At 52.0% G+C, this 17,617-nt stretch overlaps 5 protein-coding genes and 1 pseudogene across 6 annotated transcripts; all 6 read left to right on the forward strand.

Moving 5' to 3' along the window:
* Positions 1-615: 615 nt before the first annotated feature.
* LBRM_32_3260 (conserved hypothetical protein) lies at positions 616-2,895 on the forward strand (the record flags this gene model as incomplete). The annotated part of the gene is made up of 1 exon (XM_001567628.1): positions 616-2,895. One exon carries the CDS (start codon positions 616-618, stop codon positions 2,893-2,895), a length of 2,280 nt encoding a protein of 759 aa, XP_001567678.1.
* A 1,897-nt stretch (positions 2,896-4,792) lies between these two features.
* LBRM_32_3270 (conserved hypothetical protein) lies at positions 4,793-5,116 on the forward strand (the record flags this gene model as incomplete). Its single annotated transcript, XM_001567629.1, has 1 exon — positions 4,793-5,116. The coding sequence occupies one exon, from the start codon at positions 4,793-4,795 to the stop codon at positions 5,114-5,116; it is 324 nt and encodes a 107-aa protein (XP_001567679.1).
* Positions 5,117-5,842: 726 nt separating this feature from the next.
* LBRM_32_3280 lies at positions 5,843-6,782 on the forward strand (annotated as a pseudogene). The gene is given in 3 exon segments: positions 5,843-6,151; positions 6,154-6,609; positions 6,612-6,782. Coding segments are annotated over 3 exon segments (936 nt in total).
* Positions 6,783-7,755: 973 nt separating this feature from the next.
* Positions 7,756-8,967, forward strand: LBRM_32_3290 (conserved hypothetical protein; the record flags this gene model as incomplete). The annotated part of the gene is made up of 1 exon (XM_001567630.1): positions 7,756-8,967. One exon carries the CDS (start codon positions 7,756-7,758, stop codon positions 8,965-8,967), a length of 1,212 nt encoding a protein of 403 aa, XP_001567680.1.
* A 718-nt stretch (positions 8,968-9,685) lies between these two features.
* LBRM_32_3300 (conserved hypothetical protein) lies at positions 9,686-12,343 on the forward strand (the record flags this gene model as incomplete). The annotated part of the gene is made up of 1 exon (XM_001567631.2): positions 9,686-12,343. One exon carries the CDS (start codon positions 9,686-9,688, stop codon positions 12,341-12,343), a length of 2,658 nt encoding a protein of 885 aa, XP_001567681.2.
* Positions 12,344-14,898: 2,555 nt separating this feature from the next.
* LBRM_32_3310 (conserved hypothetical protein) lies at positions 14,899-17,187 on the forward strand (the record flags this gene model as incomplete). Its single annotated transcript, XM_001567632.1, has 1 exon — positions 14,899-17,187. One exon carries the CDS (start codon positions 14,899-14,901, stop codon positions 17,185-17,187), a length of 2,289 nt encoding a protein of 762 aa, XP_001567682.1.
* Positions 17,188-17,617: the final 430 nt, after the last annotated feature.

A 17,617-nucleotide genomic window follows, 5' to 3' on the forward strand; every position in this document is an offset into this window, starting at 1 on the left:
TTAGATGCGCTGCCGTCAAGTTTAAGGTCCAATAACCTCGTGTGTTTTATTAATGTTGCCAATATCACAATACCTGGGGTAATTATGGACAGACACTCGTTTGCAGCCTTTTTTCAATAGTGATGAAAAGGTCGACTTATTTGAGCGGAGTGGGGCTCTGCTAGTACGGTTACAGATCTTCACTTTGCACATTGTGTAGTCTTAACTGTCGTTCGTAGGCTTTTCTCTGGGGGCCCGACTTTTGCCTTTTCAATGCCACAGATGGCGCGTTTCATTTCTTCCTGTCTTGCGTCCTATCTATTCTTGCTCTACAAATGCACCTGAAAAGGAACAGAGATGGATCAAAGAACGGATGGTGCATCTGGGTACTTTAACGATGTCCCGTATTTTTCGCCTGTGGAGACAGCTGTTTTCTATGAAGCTGTGCAAAACTGCCGCTTGCACAGACTTCCCGCACATTTGATGGTAAAGCCAAGATCTATCCCCTTTTTCACAAAGCCAGACTCCGTGTTAGCACATGCACTGGCAAAAACGGATCTGGATAGAAAAGGAAAGTGCACAGTAGAGGCAACTGCACCTCTTCCCATATTTACGGCTAACCATTCTGAAAATCAAATGCTGTTTAAGGCTTCTGGTGAAGACTACGTGTCACTACACGAGGTGTGCAGGATTTTTGATGCATCGACAGGGAATACTATGTCCAACACAGTAGACATTTGCTCGCTTAACAATGGAGCGATACAAAGAGTATGGACCGAACTGCTTCTCTATCTCAACAGGTGTACCCGTTCCGTAGGAAGATTCGTTATTCACAACATTGATACTCTGTGCAGCATCTCTGAAGGTGCCTATGAGTTTCTTGTCTCTCTGCTTTTGGCCGGTGTTGCATCGATTCTTCGGTACTATTCTTGCACCAGAGATCGAGAAGAGCTTCTAAATTCAGTTTGCGTTGAGTTTACTGTACTCAACACCGAGCTAGGGTCGAGGATCGCTGACAGTCTTCAGTTTTTTGTCGAAAAGAGCCTGAGACTAACAGTTTCTCGCACGCGTGAAGACAACTACAAGGCAACATACGATGGGGTTGTTTCTTCGACCCACTACATGGAGTGCTCGGGTGATGACTGGATGGATGTAATCTGCAGCGAGATTGTAGACATACATGAGATGCTGTGCGACAAAGACATCGATGCGACCGGTTCTGGGTGCTTCACTTCACCCATAGTGCTACTAATCGCTCCCCAAATACCTTCTCTGCGTATAGCCTTGGAGAAGCAGATTTTGGACAGCTACAGCACCGAGGCTCTTCGAGTGCAAAGTGACAGAGAATGGAGCCATGATATGTTTAACAAAAAGACGCCTCTTGTTTTCATCTGCAGCTCTCATTGGCTCATTGAACAGATGAGTATGCCGAAAGTAGATGGCCTACTACGCAGGCTGAACGTACAGATCGTAGTTCATGCTGGGTTCTGCGAAATTGGTGACTCCCACGAGGAAGAAATTCTGCGCTGTGTGATCGCCCTCAAAGGCTGCGGGATTCAATGGGAGGAAATGCGAGCCATGAAGCATAAAGAGCAGTCGTACTGGCGACTGGATGAACCTTTCACATTTCGAAACAACAGCCCACTGGTGCAAGAGTGCGCCAATGCGCTTCTCCTTCTGTTTCGCCGCTTTGTCACACCATACTCTCCTTGCAGCAAACAGCCGTACACCTCGCTTCAACGAGACCTGTTTTGTTCACGGCGGGCGTGGGATTTCTACAACAGGCTCACGCATATGCTGCGTCTCGCTGGTGTCCTGGCGCCTGAAGCAGCGGCTCCCAGTGAAGCAATTGAGTTGACAGTTCTGGGTCGGTTTTTGTCGTACCGATTTCGAATTGGAGAAGGGATAGTTGTTGATGACACGCTTACTGTCGCGGACGGGAAAGCCATTTTATGGGCGTTTTTGTTTCGTCAGCCAATAAGTGTTCCCCACGACGTTATCAAAAGCTGTCACGCATTTGATTTGTGGGTGGATGCTGCGGTAGCAAACTTCTGCAAAGCATACCGGCTGGAGTTCGAGACCGAGGCAAGTACTCCACGAAAAGCACTTGTTACGCAGCTGGCGCTTTTCGGAATTGGTGATTGGGCCATTCAGGATAGAGTACACTATCTCCTTAGCTCACCCAGTGGAGTTCGACTTTCTCTAAGACAACATTTTGTCACGGCGGCGCCGACAAGTTGTCGTGGATGGTACGAGCAGGCTCCTTTGAATGCAGGGCTTGCCCTGGAAAAAAAGGAGGTACATGTCTTCTGCATACCCCCTCCGTCAGCGTACTGCGAGCTGGAGGCCGTCGAGAAAGGGGCGAGTTCCTGCATACAGTGCCCCATGGAGCTTTCATATCCTCTTATTGTTGCGCACTCAGTACTGCACATTTCGCTGCACAATATTTGTGTTTTCAGTGAAACTGTCGACCCCAGCATTGTGACACCGCTTCCTAGAAACCTTTTGGAGTCGGGAGTTATGTCAAGCTTGCTGTGTGACCTGACGAGAGGCAATGCTGGCTTCTGGCTCGACGGCGTTATGAATGAAATTGTGTTAACGTCCTCTGCATCATCTGTGCTTGCCCCTTTGACACTAAAAGGGAGGCAGCACATACCATACTGCGAGCGTGAGCTTTTCACCCGAAAGAGGCCCCGGCAGGAGATAGGGGCAGCCAAAGCCGGCGAAATGGAAGGCTTCAAAGGCACGCTTCCACGAACTGCAGCGGAGCGCAGCGCTGTGGAGGAACTGGCGGAGCTCATCAGGACAATTGGCAGGGAAAAAGCAGAGAAGGCCGTGCGTGGAAAGAAAGGATTTAGCTTTTTGGAGCCGTCACATGAGCTTTACCCATTTTATCTCTATAGTTTGAAGCGATGATGCGGCATAAATCGAAAGGACAAGCAGCATGATCTCTACTTTAGCAGCGCGGTAAACACCAGAGGCTCTGCTTACAAGCAACAACTGCGAGTGGAAGTGTAGAGTAGGGTCTTTTCAACACGAGCTTCTGAAGAGTACTCTCCCCCTCATTGCTCCTGGCTAGATTTAGATGCCTGTCTCTTTTTTCCTACTTTGTGCTTCCATGTGCTGCAATCAAGCTTTTTTTTGCTGTGACTGTGGGTCGCACAGTCAATTAATCGATCCTACTCTCTTCACGTTTCATTCTCTTATACCGTTTTGTGTTATTCAATTACCTTTCTTACGCATGCACTGTAAATGTGCGGGTGAGACTCTTGGTATGACAGTGAGGGTACACACGGCAATGAAGAAAAGGTCTGACTGCACGCGCAGCTTCTACCGCAATGCACTTAGCGCGACTCTTCTCGTAGCCGTTCTCTGTGCTGTTTCGATGAGCTGGTACAGCTCACATACATTGTCCCATACACTGAGCGGCACGTGGCGCGCGGCGGACGACAAAGCTGTCGTCGCTATGTGCGATGGTGGTTCCACTTGGAGTGCCAGGTGCTCCTTAGAGTCGGAGGACTTTCATTATAAAGGCACAGTGCTAGCGTCTCCACTGAGCTCTGGTGGGTGGGCTGCTGTTCTCCGATTAGATGGTGGTGACGCCGTTCTTCTGGGACACCGGAAAGGGACCCTAACGGTTGTGTTGGAAAGCAATGGTGATAGCCTTCGCAAAGCTGAGTACGCACGCAGCACTGCACAAGCCGATGATTTTCTGGCTGCCTTGCAGGCCAAATGCAAGTACATTGGTGCGTTGTTTGTGATGGTGGGGACCTACAAATGGATACAGGTATCCTTTTTTGGTGCACCGCTGCGTCGCGCAAGACGTTTCTGACTAGATGACAAGTGGTTGCTTTACACTCCTCTGCAGTGAAACATAAGGAAGAAACCAAGCAAGCCCAGCCAAAGAAATGTCCTGTACGCTGGGAAGCGCCTTCACTACCGTTTGTGGGGTGCTTTTGCACATAACGAATGGCGCCGGCGCCTCGGGATTGGGGAATACACCAGCGTCGTCCTCCTTACCCGCAACGTACATGTTTGCTTTGATCTCTCTGCATTCCTGCGTCTTTCTTATATCCACTCTTCCCGGTCGTGTTCTCGATCGCCTTCTCCAAGATCGATCCCGAGGACAAGAGAAGCGGTAGCTCTTTTTTTTTCTCTCTTCGCGGCGCGAAGTTGATTGCTCTCTAGGTTTCGCTTTTCCGACCGGAATCCTCGCTTCACCACACCCGAAGCAGTTGCAGCGGCCATGCAGAGCGCCAAAAAACGAGAGGTGTGTTACGAGACCCGCGACGCGTTCCACAAATGCCTTGACACCCTCCCCGAAGACCCCGAAAAAGAGTGCGCAGGTCAAAAAAAGTCATTTGAACAATCATGCCCCAAGAGTTGGGTGTCCTACTTTGAGAAGCAGCGCGAGCGCGAGGTGATCTTGCAGCTTCAGGTGGAGCAGTACAAGGGGCGATAGGTGTTGGCTACTATCTCTTTTTCGACATTCGTTTGGCTGTGTCACATTTTTCTGCAACTGACTCTTTGATCGCAATTGAAGTGTAATGCTGCAACCTTCAGCTCTTTCGGTGGGCCAAATTGGCCCCCTCTTCCTCTCGGCAGCACGTCTCAGAGGATGCCCTGCTTTCGCACGCAGGTGCCAATCCAGTTGCCCGCTTTGATGCATGTGCTACGGCAGTTGACTTCTTTTCTTAGTGCACCCCCTACCAAATGTCCTCCTCTCCCTCTTTTAGGTCTGGCTGCGTTCCCCTTTCTCTTTTCCACTCAGAAACAACACACGCACACACTCTTTCAGTCAACAACAAACGGCATGGACGCTCACGAAGATCGATTTGTGGGCCGTGTGCTAGTGAAGAACTACGAATCTGTGTTCCAGGTTCGGACAATGGGATCGCTTCTGGCGGGGATTGCAGCTGGCGTTCTCGGACTCACGAACGTCTGGGGCTTCTTTTTTTTCATAGCTTGTGCTGCTGTTACGTCCTTTTCCATCATGGCGTTCGGCTGCGGTGGCAACACGCACAGATGCTTCCCGAAAGGAACCTCGGAGCTCTTCTCTGTACAGCAACTGCTCTCAGGTGTCATGACATACATTCTTGTATGGACGGTGGCGTACGACTCTATCTACATTTTTTAGCATTTTTTAGACAGTCCCAAGGCGTGCGTGGATACCGCCACCTGTTCCTCGTGTTTATGTAGGAGTGGATTCTAACAAGCTGAAGCTGAACGCACATCAACTGAAAGTAAAGTAAGGTTTGTGAGGGTGGAAAACCACGGTGCGATGCTGAGCGCAGCCGCGTCGGTAATGAGGGACTGAGATAACTTGAATGGGAAAAAAATGACGGAGTTGCTCTGTATGCAGAAACAGCCCTGTGTCTCTCCGTTCCAGTTGTAGCGTGCTTCAGCGTTACACTCGTTTGCATTATGCTACCCCTACTTCAACCTTCCCTCCTCCACGTTGCGCCCGTTCTACTTTTTTTCCCTTATTGCCTCTTGGACAAATGCGCCACGCACGCACTCAAAAGATATACCAGCATTATCACAGGAAACATACGTATGCATGTGTTTCTCTCTTCACAGGTTACCCTCTTTGCTATAGAGAGAATGCCGTAGCCTGCTAGCGCGCACTCAACAAACACATGTTAGTATCCGATGCTTACCAGCTTGGAAAGATTAATGTGGTGCCATTCCTTTTTGTAAAAGGTAAGCCGCGCCTCAGCACATTACCTCACCATACGCTGAAACACACCTGAACACACAAACAGGTATACAAGTGTTCCCTTCACGGCCCACCATGGAAGCATTTTTTGGGATTGCGGTCGTGGTGCCCCTTCCTATTGGTGGCCTCACCGTGATCATCCTGATGTGCCTGACCAGAACCATGACTGGGCTGTTTCTCTGCATCTTTTCAGGCGCTGTAACTCCGCTCTCCGCCATTGCTTACACCGGCAACCCGGCTGACGCGAAGCGGGAAAGGCGACTTCTCTCGATTCTTGAGAAGCACCACTGGTTTTTGATTGCTCCCCTCGAGTAGAGTGACACTGCGCTCTAGATACTGCCGTTGATTCTCACTATATTTCTTCTGCCCATAGCGACGATTGTCACATCTGTCGCGATCACACTCGTTTTCTGCGAGATTCTTCCACAGGCTTTGCTCATCCAGCACACATTTGAGCTGTCTGCTGTCTCGTCTCTATTTTTTCGTGCGTTCGTGTGGATCAATGCCGCCTGTGGCATGTCCAATGTGTCAGCTGCTGGATCCTGTTGTAGATAGCAAAGGAGGCACTCTTTTTCCAGCGTCGCAAGCCGCACAGGGTCATTCGAATCCAATATGAGATGGATGAGCGGGGGAGAAGGGAGAAGCGCGCAGAAGTGGAAGAAGGCGAGGTCGAAGTCCAGGACAATGATGAGGACCTCACAAAGGAGATCATGTTGATGCTCAACGTGCTCAGTTTGTCGGAAAGCGCTGCGAAAGACATGGTACAGCTCCTCATCGAGAAAAAATCTACAAGAGGCACATCGACGCTTTCCTCTCTTCATCCCTCATTGCAGATGTGTTTGCTAAGGGGTACAGCTTCATCCCAGTCTGCGAGGACGCCGACGATTCAGAAAACGTGGCGCGAATCCTCATAGCGAAGATGCTCTTCCTGCTCATCTATCGATTCGAGTCAGAGGGTGTGTGTGTGCGATATGCAGCTGGTGCATTGCTTCAGCGCTTCAATGACAGCACCATGGAGACTGAGGTCTTTGTGCATCTGCAAAGCATCATGCCATTCGTTTCTGCAGTCACAAAGAGTTGGTGACAAGGTGGCTGGGCTGTTGACATTGCGCACTGTCAGTGAGGAGATTAACAAGACTACGTTTCAGTTCGAGATGAATCCGTGAAGTCAGTTGCTGATGCCGGTGATGGTGGGCTCGCAGAAGGTTTTTCGAGTGGGAGAGTACACCATAAATGTGAGCAGCTCCTTCAGTAGCTTGGACGCCAGCTTCGCTTTGATCCCAGTCATACCTGCGAACGAGAGGTCAGTAAGGCGCACCGACTCGGCTGAGGGACTCAGGATTGTTGTAAACACCGACGAAGTGCCTCCTACACATCAGGGTTCAGTGCAGGCTGCCATGCTTTTTTTTCGGTGTTTCAAAGAGCGTATTTCGCTTGGCACCTCTATTTTAGCTTCATGAATTTGTGTTTTACTCTGATGAAGCATCATGGCCCTCTTTTGTTTCCATTTCCTTAAGGAGATCACGTTACTTCAACAATCTCAGAAGAGAAAGCGAAACTTTTCTGTGAGAGGCGTACGTGACTCGGCGCATGGAAAATGAAACTGCCGGACGCCCCCCTCCCTCCTCTCGTGGCCGTTTCACTGGTTCACTCACTCGCGAAGTGTGGATGGCCGAGTTGCGCACTACTGTACATTTCAGAGCCAAGTCAGCTTTATAGCACGGCATCTCACTTGGCTCCGTTCTAGATTTCCCTTTTCCTTCTCTTCTGTACCTTATTTCACACCTCCTCTTCGTACTGTTTCACTTACATATCATTGCTGATGCGCGACCATAGGTGCAAGCGCACCGTGTAAGCATCGTTGATGAAGTTTGCAAAGAGGAGCACTGTGCGTGGTCTGGACGAAAGAGGAGGAACAAGAAAGGCTATCGTGGTCTAAGTTGCCACACCCTAGCGCCCATCTTCGGTTCACAGTGCGCGCTTAACTTTCGCATTCTTTTTGGCACGCCCAAGGGTATTTCCAACAAGACTGAAGTACACCGTCTAACATCATCCCCATGGAGAATGGCTACAGAGTACTCGGTGTACCGGTCGATGTATCGATATGGACGTTGATGGCGATCATCACAGTGTTGGTGGTGCTAGCGGGATTGATGGCGGGCCTCATTATCAGCATCTTCTCACTCGACACGGTTCGACTAAAGGCACTTGCATGCCGATCGGAGACGGTGGAGGGACGACGCGCGCGCCGGCTTCTGCTCATCTTGCACAATCCGAACTGGGTTCTTGTGACTCTCGTCGTCGTCGACTCGGCCGCAACGGAGATGCTGCCACTGTTGCTCAACGTCCTCCTTTCCCCCGCCGAGGCAGTCATCGTATCCGTGATCCTGCTGGTCGTTTTCGGGGAGATCATACCCGAAGCAGTGTTCACGCATCATGCACTGGCGCTAGGGTCAGCGTTGGCCTATCTAGTGCTGGTGCTAATGATAGTCACAGCACCAGTATCTTGGCCCGTTGGTAAGATGCTAGACTGGTGTGTTGGGAATCGATCGGGTGTCGCCTTCAAGCGTGGTCAGCTACGCGAGGTAATCCGATACCGAGCCGCCCAGCTCGACAACATTTATGGAGACGATGATGAAGAGGCCGTGCCGCTGCGCGACAGCGACCTGGACACACGAGAGCCGTACTTGATGCACCAGCTTGAGACCCAAATAATGCTCGGGGTCTTGAGCCTATCGGAGTACGTTGGGTCTTCTGTACTGAAGAAGAGCATTCGGGCAACTTTTACTGTTCACCGTGACGCCGTTGTTAGCAAGCGGATGGTACAGAGTATGGTAGCTCACAAACTAACACATATTCCCGTGTACAGCGATGTCGGAAACCCATCCAACGTCACGCAGGTGTTTGAGCTGCGGCTTTTGCTCTTCTTTGCCTACTGCAAGGAAGAAGTTTCGATTCGCATCCGCGATCTCCCACTCTTACCGTTGCCTCGGTACAGCGCAGACACGCCATGCAATTTGCTTTTAGACTACCTCCGCGCTTCTCCTCTCCAAGTAGCCGCGCTCATGAGCTCAGAGAGCGCTGCAAGGGTTGTTGGGATCATCTCAGCATCGGATGTGGTGGAGCTTGTGCACAAGACCTCGTTTGACGCCACCTACGTGGAGTCCCACGGACCGCAACAAGGCAGTGTCGTGCAGTCGTTTCGCGCACACAACGCCTTCATGACACACGAGACAAACCAGATGATATTGAACGAGATGAACGCGTAACGACAAGCGTAGGGCTCAACCATGCCTGGGTGGTTTTGTCTAGTGTGCTTCTTTTCATTTCATTAGTATGTTGCCGCTGCTTTCCTATTTGCTCATTCATGTGTACGCAAGTTTATCTTTTTTCTGTTCGTTTCCTTGCATTTTCTTCACGTACCGCTGTCTCAGCTGAGGCTGCTCTACGGTTCGAAGTGTAGCGAAAACAGTGACACTAAGAGTGTACACCCCTGGCATTGAGAGCGTTTTGCTATGATCAGTCTTGACGAGTAGTGCCTTCGGCCTTTGTTGTGCATTGGTGGCAGAAGAGGGTTTTTTCTCCGTCACTTGAGGTCGGGACAGATGTGACCACTCTCATCGCTGAATTCGCCCTGAGCGTGATACTCCGCACCATGAAACTCTGTCTTTCTCTCCCTCTTCAATTTCTCACTGGTACCCCCTCCCTTCTTTTTCTTGCATCCTCCTCTAGTCCCCCTACACGCACACTGCCTGATATACAAGAAGAGTAACAGTAAAAAGCGAGACTTCGCATTTTCTCCTCCTCTTTCCTCTTCTATCTTAAAAAAAAACAAACGTATGCGATATCGCTCCTCCATCTCCTTTCTATCAGCAGCAACGGGAAGTAAAGCAACACAAAGGCACACCTCCCCACACCGCTGTCTCTTTCGTTTTTGACTCTCCACCTCAGTGTGAGCTCATTGCCAGGTGTTTGTCATAACCAAAGATGTCGACTCGCAACAGCCGACGTGGCATGGGGCCCTTTGGTGCCAACAAGCCGTGTGGCGTGCGGATGAACCGCAAGAACCTCCGCAGCATTCGTGAGGTGACCCTGGATCACTACGATGCCGAGTACATGTATCTGCGTGAGAACGAGCTTACCTGCTTTGACTGTGACGTGAAGATGGAGCAGCTTCGTGTACTTGATCTCTCCATCAACGATATTGGCGGCGCTGTCGACTTCCTGCAGCATACGCCTCATCTTCATCACCTCTACATGACCGGAAACAAGATCGACACCCTCTCCGGGATTGCCAACTTTGCCGCCATCGAGACGCTCTGCCTCAGCGACAACTCCATCTGTTCGTTTGCCGGTCTTGGGAACCTGCCGAGCCTGCGCGTCCTCTCATTGAACTTCAATAACATCACTTGCTTTGAAGGCTATCCAACTCTGCCTAACCTGCACACACTGAACCTGGTGGGCAACCCCGTCACGGACGCTCCGAACTACCGTTCTATGGCTATTGCAATCAACGGGCTGAACCTCGTCTCCGTGGACGGCAACCCGGTGAAGGTCGAGGAGCGCGCTGAGGCGGATAGGTACAAGGGCAAGGTCGCCCACTGCGTGCGCGAGGGTTTCACAGCAGATGGTGAGAACCCGGAGCAGGCTGCTTCCGCCTTCATGGTGAAGATGCAGCGCAACCGCCAGGAAGCCAAGTACCTCCAGCTGTGCTTCATCAACCTTGCTCCTGTTGCGGAGGAGGACGAGATCATGGAGGGCAAACCGATAGCGCTGTCACTGTGCATGCAAGATGTGCGTCCATACGCGCAGCGCACCACAGAGGTGTTTCAGTCCAGTTACCTGTACCCTGTCATCTTCAAAGTGTCCGGCGAGGCAACCGAGGTGTTTGTGGTGGGGTCCATGAACAAATGGACAGAGCCGATAAGCCTCGAGCGGTGTGTTGAGGGCGACGAGGTGTACTTTCATACAACCCTGTACCTCCCCGCGGGCGATTACGAATACCGCTACATCGTGGACGGTGTGGAGAAGGTGTCTGAGGCAAACAGTATGCCCTCCAAGTACAAGGAGGGATTCTGCAACATCTACAAGGTGGCGGAGCTGGAGCCACAGGAGGAGGATCAGGACACAATCCTTCACATCCGTTGGATGCGCAGCGCTCCGAACGGCTCGTATGAGGTGATTGAGGACGAGAACACTCTTACCTACACGCCGAAGGCGGCGGACATCGACTGCTGCCTGCGCGCTGAGGTTCTGGCCTACGTCAACGGGCAGTTCTCCTTCCTCTACTTCGACATCTCGACGCTGACCAAGCCGGGCCTGCCACAGTGCCCACGTCTCGAGCTGACCGGGGTGGCGATGGAGGGTGGTCTGCTGACGGCAGAGGCAGACTACTTTGGCGGCATCGAGGGCAACTCCTCTCTTGTGTGGTACCGCATCTCACCGAGCGGCGATGAGGTGGCCGTGGACATTGTGGACCCGTGGGCAGGCTACGAGGTGACTCGCGACGATATCGGGTGCCGCATCCGTGCCGAGTTCACTCCTGTCCGCAACGACTGGGCCGCTGGTGAGCCCAAGTCCGCGACGACGAACCTTGTGACCTGCTGCGGCCCGGAGTGCCGCACCATCAGGATCATCGGCCACCTAGTCGAGGGTAGCCAGTTGGAGGTGGACGTTGAGTACAGGGGCGGTGAAGAGGGCCGCAGCTTGTATCAGTGGTTGCGCAAGGCGGACATGAACGACTACGTACCCATCTCTGAGGCCAACGGCACCAAGTACGTAGTGACGCCGAAGGATGTGGGTCAGTACCTGGCTGTAGAGTACACTCCGGTCAATGCCGAGGGCGTTGCCGGTGAGACATGCCGCTGCGTCCTGAACAACCGGATCGATGAAGCTGTGCCCATTGTGACCCACCTCACCATTGTTGGTGAGCTCATGGAGCAGAAAACCCTGAGCCTCGAGTATGACTGCAAAGGTAGCCAGTGCGGCGAGCACATGATCCAATGGTACCGCCACGACAAGAAGCGCGGCATCATGACGAAGATCGGGTCACCGAACAGCAACTCTGTGACGCTAACCAGCATGGATGTGGGGTGCTCGATCGAGGTCTCATTAACACCGGTACGTTACGATGGCATGACGGGTAAGGTGGTGATGGCAAAGCGCAACGGTGTCGTGGCGCCGTGCGCGCCGGAGGTGAGGGTGCTCAACATTGTGGGGGATCTGGTCGCGGGCCAGGAGCTGGTGCTCCAGACGAAGTACATCGGCGGGGTGGAGGGCAAATCGATCGTGACGTGGGAGGTCGAGGACCTCAAAACCAAGACGTTCAACATCGTTGCCCAGGGTGTAAGGACCTACATGCTGAAGGAGACAGACGTGGGCAAGAGGGTCAAGGTGACCTACACCCCCGTGCGCAGTGACGGCAAGGAGGGTTCTCCCAAGACGCAGATTGCGCAAGTTATGGGTAAGGCAACTGCTTCAGCACCAGCGGTTCCTAAGATTTCCGTGCCTCAGCCCACAAACTCCGCTGCACCTGCTTCCACGACTGCGCTGTCGATCTCTGTGATGTCGTCGAGGGGTGCCTCGAATGCGGAGTCCATTGTTTTAACCTCGATGGCGAGCCCGATTTCGGAGTCCATCGCCTAGCCGTCGCAACTAAGGGTCGATGGCGACCTTTGCATTGAGGCGAACACGCACAACTCGCATGAGAACTCTCACAAGCAAACATAAATGAGTAAGCCTGTGGGATGGTGTGTATTGCCGACCTCACCCAGCTGTACTTGTGGAGCTCACCACTGCCGCACGCTCGGCCATCGCGGTGGTGCATGTCGAAAGCACAGGAAGTGCAAGGCTACACTCTTTTGCTAGTCGCATCTCTCTCTCTCTGTGCATACGTTTGCGTGTGAGACAGCAGGCAGGGGTGCAACCTGGTTTGTCTCCACTTGTGATAGTCACTCAATGCTCTTTTTTTTTTTTCGAATGCCCTAGGAAAGATGTCTCGGTAGCTCTCTGCATGCACTAGTGCTGTAGTGTGGCGCTAGACTAACACAGGGATATGTGCTTGTACGCTAGTCTGCACGAATGATCAGCGATGGTGGATTTATTCGAACACTCCATTTTTTCGTTTTCGCTTTGATAGGCTCTGAAAGGTTTACCCCGCTCTCTCCCATCTCCCTTCCTCCCTCTGCGCTTGTTGCTGAGAGACGAGAGAGTTGGTTTGGCGAAATTTCACTTTTATCCTCTCTTGCATATGGTCACACGTTTGCTTCTTTGTTTTCTCTCTGTATCGCTGATACGGAAGCGCGGCTTTCACGTATCGACTCTTTTCTTTGAAGCGGAAACGAAACGCACAGAAAACACCGGAGCAAAACGGCGGCTACAGAAAACGAACAACCACCACCACCACAACAACAAAAAAGGCACACGGAATACACAAGTCTGGTCGAATTTTATTTCCTGTTATTTTCTCCTTTTCTTTGGTATCCTTTATATCTCTCGCCTGTACTGTCCCCTTTTGGATTCTTTATTTTTTTTTTTTTTCGACGTTACCTTTGTCTATATCAATGACGTTTTTCTTCTATATTTTCTACCTTCCCCCTTCTCTTTTTCCTCTCCTGTTCTTGTTCTTCTGACTGTTGTTGGCTGTAGCGCAGTGAGCCGGTTGCATTTGTTTTGTGTGGTAGTTCGCAATGGAGGATCCGCTGCGTATTTTTTGTTTTAAACTTCTGTAGAAAGAAAGCGCCGTCTCTTTCTATACCCATCACCCTCTGTCGATCTCAGTCGCTCACGCTGGTGAGCGTTGCTTCGCTTGTTTGAGTATTGGCCTTTCTCCATAGGTCGAGGTGTGAGGGTATGCACCTACACACGCTTCTGATAGGAAATGAATGTTTTTTTTTTTCCTCCTGTATTCCTCTCCTTCACAGAACTGAAAAGTGAAAAGTAAAGGAGAAATCGATCAGTGAGGATTATGTCTGACTAGGTCTTGTGTGCGTCTTGCCAATGGACCTCAAGAAGAAAGAGACCCAAGCGTCTTGTATGAATTGAGGGTCATCTTTCGTGGATAACGATGGCAAGCGACATTCTCGGCACCTATACATTCTGTTTCCTGCCAGTGGGATCTGGTGCATACGCGCCGTCATTTCATTTTCGTTCTTTTTTTTTTCCAACATCACTGCATGGCATCTCCCCCAGCTTCAGTCAGTATGGGAAGAAAGGGGCGAAGAACTTGAAGTACCTCAGGTGGCTGCGAGGGAGCGCAAATGTATCGCGCCATTTGTTCGTGTCTAACAGTCCAGTGGTCGTGCATCCCTCATCTGCCTCTGGAAGCTGACGTGTGCCTGTAATTTAGGCATTTGTTGTATGCGTGTGTGTCTCTGTGTGTGACTGTATTGTTTTCATTGACCTGTCTTTCCTCACTCTTGATGTTCTCGTGACGGCATTGCTTTCTCTTTCTTGTCCTTTTATTTCATGACTATAGATACAATTTGTTTCTGTATGGGCTTTGTGCCAGGACAAAAAGGAAACAATGCAGCAGTTCAACAGGGGTACCTGGAGTCACCCGCCCCCCCTCTCCTCTATCCTCCACGGTGCACCTTCTCTATAAGTCTATACAGGAGGTCGTTGTGGACTGTGTTTTTGGGCCTGACAATGCCGCAGTTCGATGAAGCTCGAAAGGACTCCCGACGCTTGCTATTGTGTTGCCGGGAGAAGTCTCTCTCTATGAACAACTACGTGGGTCGTACTTCTTCCATGTGCACATGTGTACGTGAGTTGGTCGCTTCTTCCGCGTCAATGCAGGTTTCTCGCGCAATATCTTTAATGTTCTCCATCTCCTCTTCCCTTTTATTATTCTTTTCGGCTGTTTGGGCTTCTGGGAGTGGAGGCAGCATTCCATAGACTGACGTGTCGCGATACTGTCGCACGTTGCCTTTCACTCAGGCACGCGCGAAAACCTTTCGTTATGGGGGCGGAGAAGAGAGGGAAGGGATCATTCTTGCCCCTTGGGCGCTAGCCAAGAGTCACTTTGCGAGTTGAGGAGGTCCGCTGCTATGCACTAACGTAGAGAGGCACGTCCACCACGGCACTTACTCCAGCATTCGAGAAATGTAGGAGCTGTAGCCTTTTTTCTCTGCATACGCTTTTCGCCCTTTGCTCTTGTTTCTTTTTCCTGTTGCTTCTATCTCGTGTGTGTCACCTTTTACATGCTGCAACTCTCTCTCCTTCTCTGCGGTGCCCTGCGCATTTCGCACCGCACACTGAGAAGCACCTCAGTCGTACCTGTCGCCGCAGCGGAGGTTGCACCCATTAACTCAAGAGTAGGCGAGGCATGGGAGGCCAGTGTCGAGCGCACCGAGGCCCTTGAGAAGCTCAGCAACGAGGTTTTTGGCCGAGGAAACAGACATTTGAAAAATGTGGAAACGCTAACGTCTCTCCCGGAAGGCCTGCACTCCTTCCCAGAAGTGTGCTTCATTGGGAAGCCAGGGTGCGGCAAGTCGAGCCTTATCTCATGTCTCCTGCATAACCGGCGGCTGGGCAAATCCGGGGCGACTCCCGGCACTACGCGACTTCTGCAGTTTTTCAACGTGGGTGATGCGCTTCTTTTGGTAGATACGCCAGGCTACGGTGGCTGGCGAGGTCGTGAGGTGGGACAGCGACTAGCGGAGCAGGCTAATGCGTTTTCAATCCTATTCCGCTACTTGGCTTTGCGCAACGGAAGTAACCTCAAGCGGGTATACTGGCTCGTGGAGTCCTCGGCGCGAACACCAGTGTCTTTTCAGCCACGTGATGAAGAGCTGCTCACTTTTCTCTCCCGGGAGCGTATTCCTTTTAGTGTCGTGCTCACCAAGATCGACCGCCATTGGCGCCACTATGCTGAGCAGCAGCGGATGGCTGATCGAGTAGGAAAGGATGGCTTATTGCATCCAAGGTACAGGCGACCAGAAAAACACGATCAGGGCTTCTTTTCGCCCACGAGCCTGCCTCAAGATGGCGTGGCACGCAATGTGCAAGAGGTATATGAGTTCCTAGGCACGGATCAAGTACCGATTCTCGGTGTAAGTGCCAACCGACTACAGCCAGGCCGTTCGCATAACCTGGAGCTTCTGCAGCACGACATCGTGCACTACTGCACGCAAGACCTGCTCTGCTCAGAGAAGCTCTCCTTTCGCAACATGCACAAGCTGAGCTACGCACCACCGACGGCTGATCGTATTCATGAGGTTCAGCTGCGATACCCAGTAGAGTCATTCGTTGTTCCCGAGAATAACAACATGTCCTTGGCGCGCATGGTGGAGCACCACGAGGAGATGAAGGCACGATTACTTACAAGCAAAGTATCTGCACGCCGTTTCTCCTGCAAAGATGTGGTGGCATGCCATCTAGTGAGCGTCGACAGGCTAAAAGCAACCTCCCAAGATGATGCTGCACAGCGAGAGCGCATGGAGAGAGTGCCTCCAACCACGACATCTCTATTCGAATCTACTTCCACTACCGTCGCCGCAACGTCTCTGCCGCTGCTAGACGACGTTGCAGGCACCTTGCGCGTCAGCGAAGAGCAGGACACCGTTTCCACGCCGGTAAGCCGTCTAGGAGACCCTCCTGAGCGATGGAAGAAATGTAGTGGCCACGATGCTGAGGCGAGTGTGGCCGACCTGTGGGCTGGCCAGAGGTTCCGGGCGCGGCCTGTCCTCGCAGGCGAGAGGCGGGCGAGCTTCGACTTGCTGGAGGATGTCCTGGAAAGTGCGGGGGATGAGGAGAGGCCGAGACAGAACGTTGCAGGTAGCATTGTGGACAACGCTGAGAAGATCGAAACCGCGGCGCCTCACGCGTATAGTCTGGTATCGGGCGAGAGTCCGGAGTCGTCACCGCACCGTGCTGACACTGTCCTCCTCCAGGAGCGGGCTCTCACCGCACTCCAGCTGCCCGCGATGCTCGACCCAAATGCTCACTACGTCACCGCCATTGATGGAACGCCGATCCCGCGTAGCATGATTTCCGTGTCCGTGGAGCAGCTGGCTGTGAGCAAGGAGGACGAGCTCGCCTACTTTGCCACGAAGTCTGGCGCCGGTGCGTACGAGGAGCTACTCCTGGTAGACCAAGAGAAGGGCAATGCGTGGGCAGATCTCTTTGTGGAAGCGAGTGATGTAGCCCGTCTTCCTGAGGAGGTGCAGACAAAGTTGACGGAGACACGTGGGCGTCGTACTTGCTCTGCAGTGCGCAAGCAGGAAGAACGATTCTTTGCAAAGTATGTGGAGCGGAAGCGAAAGGAGAGATCGATCTACATGCAAGCGGAGGGGTACATGTGCCCGTGGCTAGGGAGGTCTGAGGGCCGGAACGTGGTGCGAGGTTTTGTTGGTTCATGCGGTACCGGAAGAGGTGGGGTTGTCATGCGTGGTCTCAAGCAGACAGGGTTCGGTGGTAAGAGCTACTCTGCGCGGACCATGAAGAACAGAGGCCGGGCCACGAAAAAGACCGGGTTTTGGGCTGCGTAAGGTGTGCGCACTTGCCCATCTCTCTCTCTCTCTCTCTCTGTGCGATGTTGGTAAAGCGCCTTTCTGTATGTCGCTCTTGCCCGAAGTTTTTGGACTATCGGCCGTGTCGCCGCGGTTGACTCTGTTCGCAGAACCGATAAAGAAATAATATAATAAAGAACGGCAGACGTGTGCATCCCCAGAGTAGTATGCAAGATCTATTGGAGCTAGAGTAATACGAGGAAAGACGCGCATCTCATGAAGGCTTGCCGTGATATCCTTGACTGCTGCCTTGAAGCGTGATACACTCCTAGAAAAGATGGGCCTCTACTTTGTGCGCTCCTCAGTTCCCATCTTCTTCTCTTTCTCCTTGTATCCCTTTTTCGCTGCTGCGTTTCACACGTTGAAACGATCGATCCTAGGCAGACGTGCGTTTGTGCCTTGTGGCCAC

This window comes from Leishmania braziliensis, chromosome 32 (genome assembly GCF_000002845.2).
Source record: "Leishmania braziliensis MHOM/BR/75/M2904 complete genome, chromosome 32".
In the NCBI taxonomy this organism is placed as follows: Eukaryota; Euglenozoa; class Kinetoplastea; order Trypanosomatida; family Trypanosomatidae; genus Leishmania; species Leishmania braziliensis.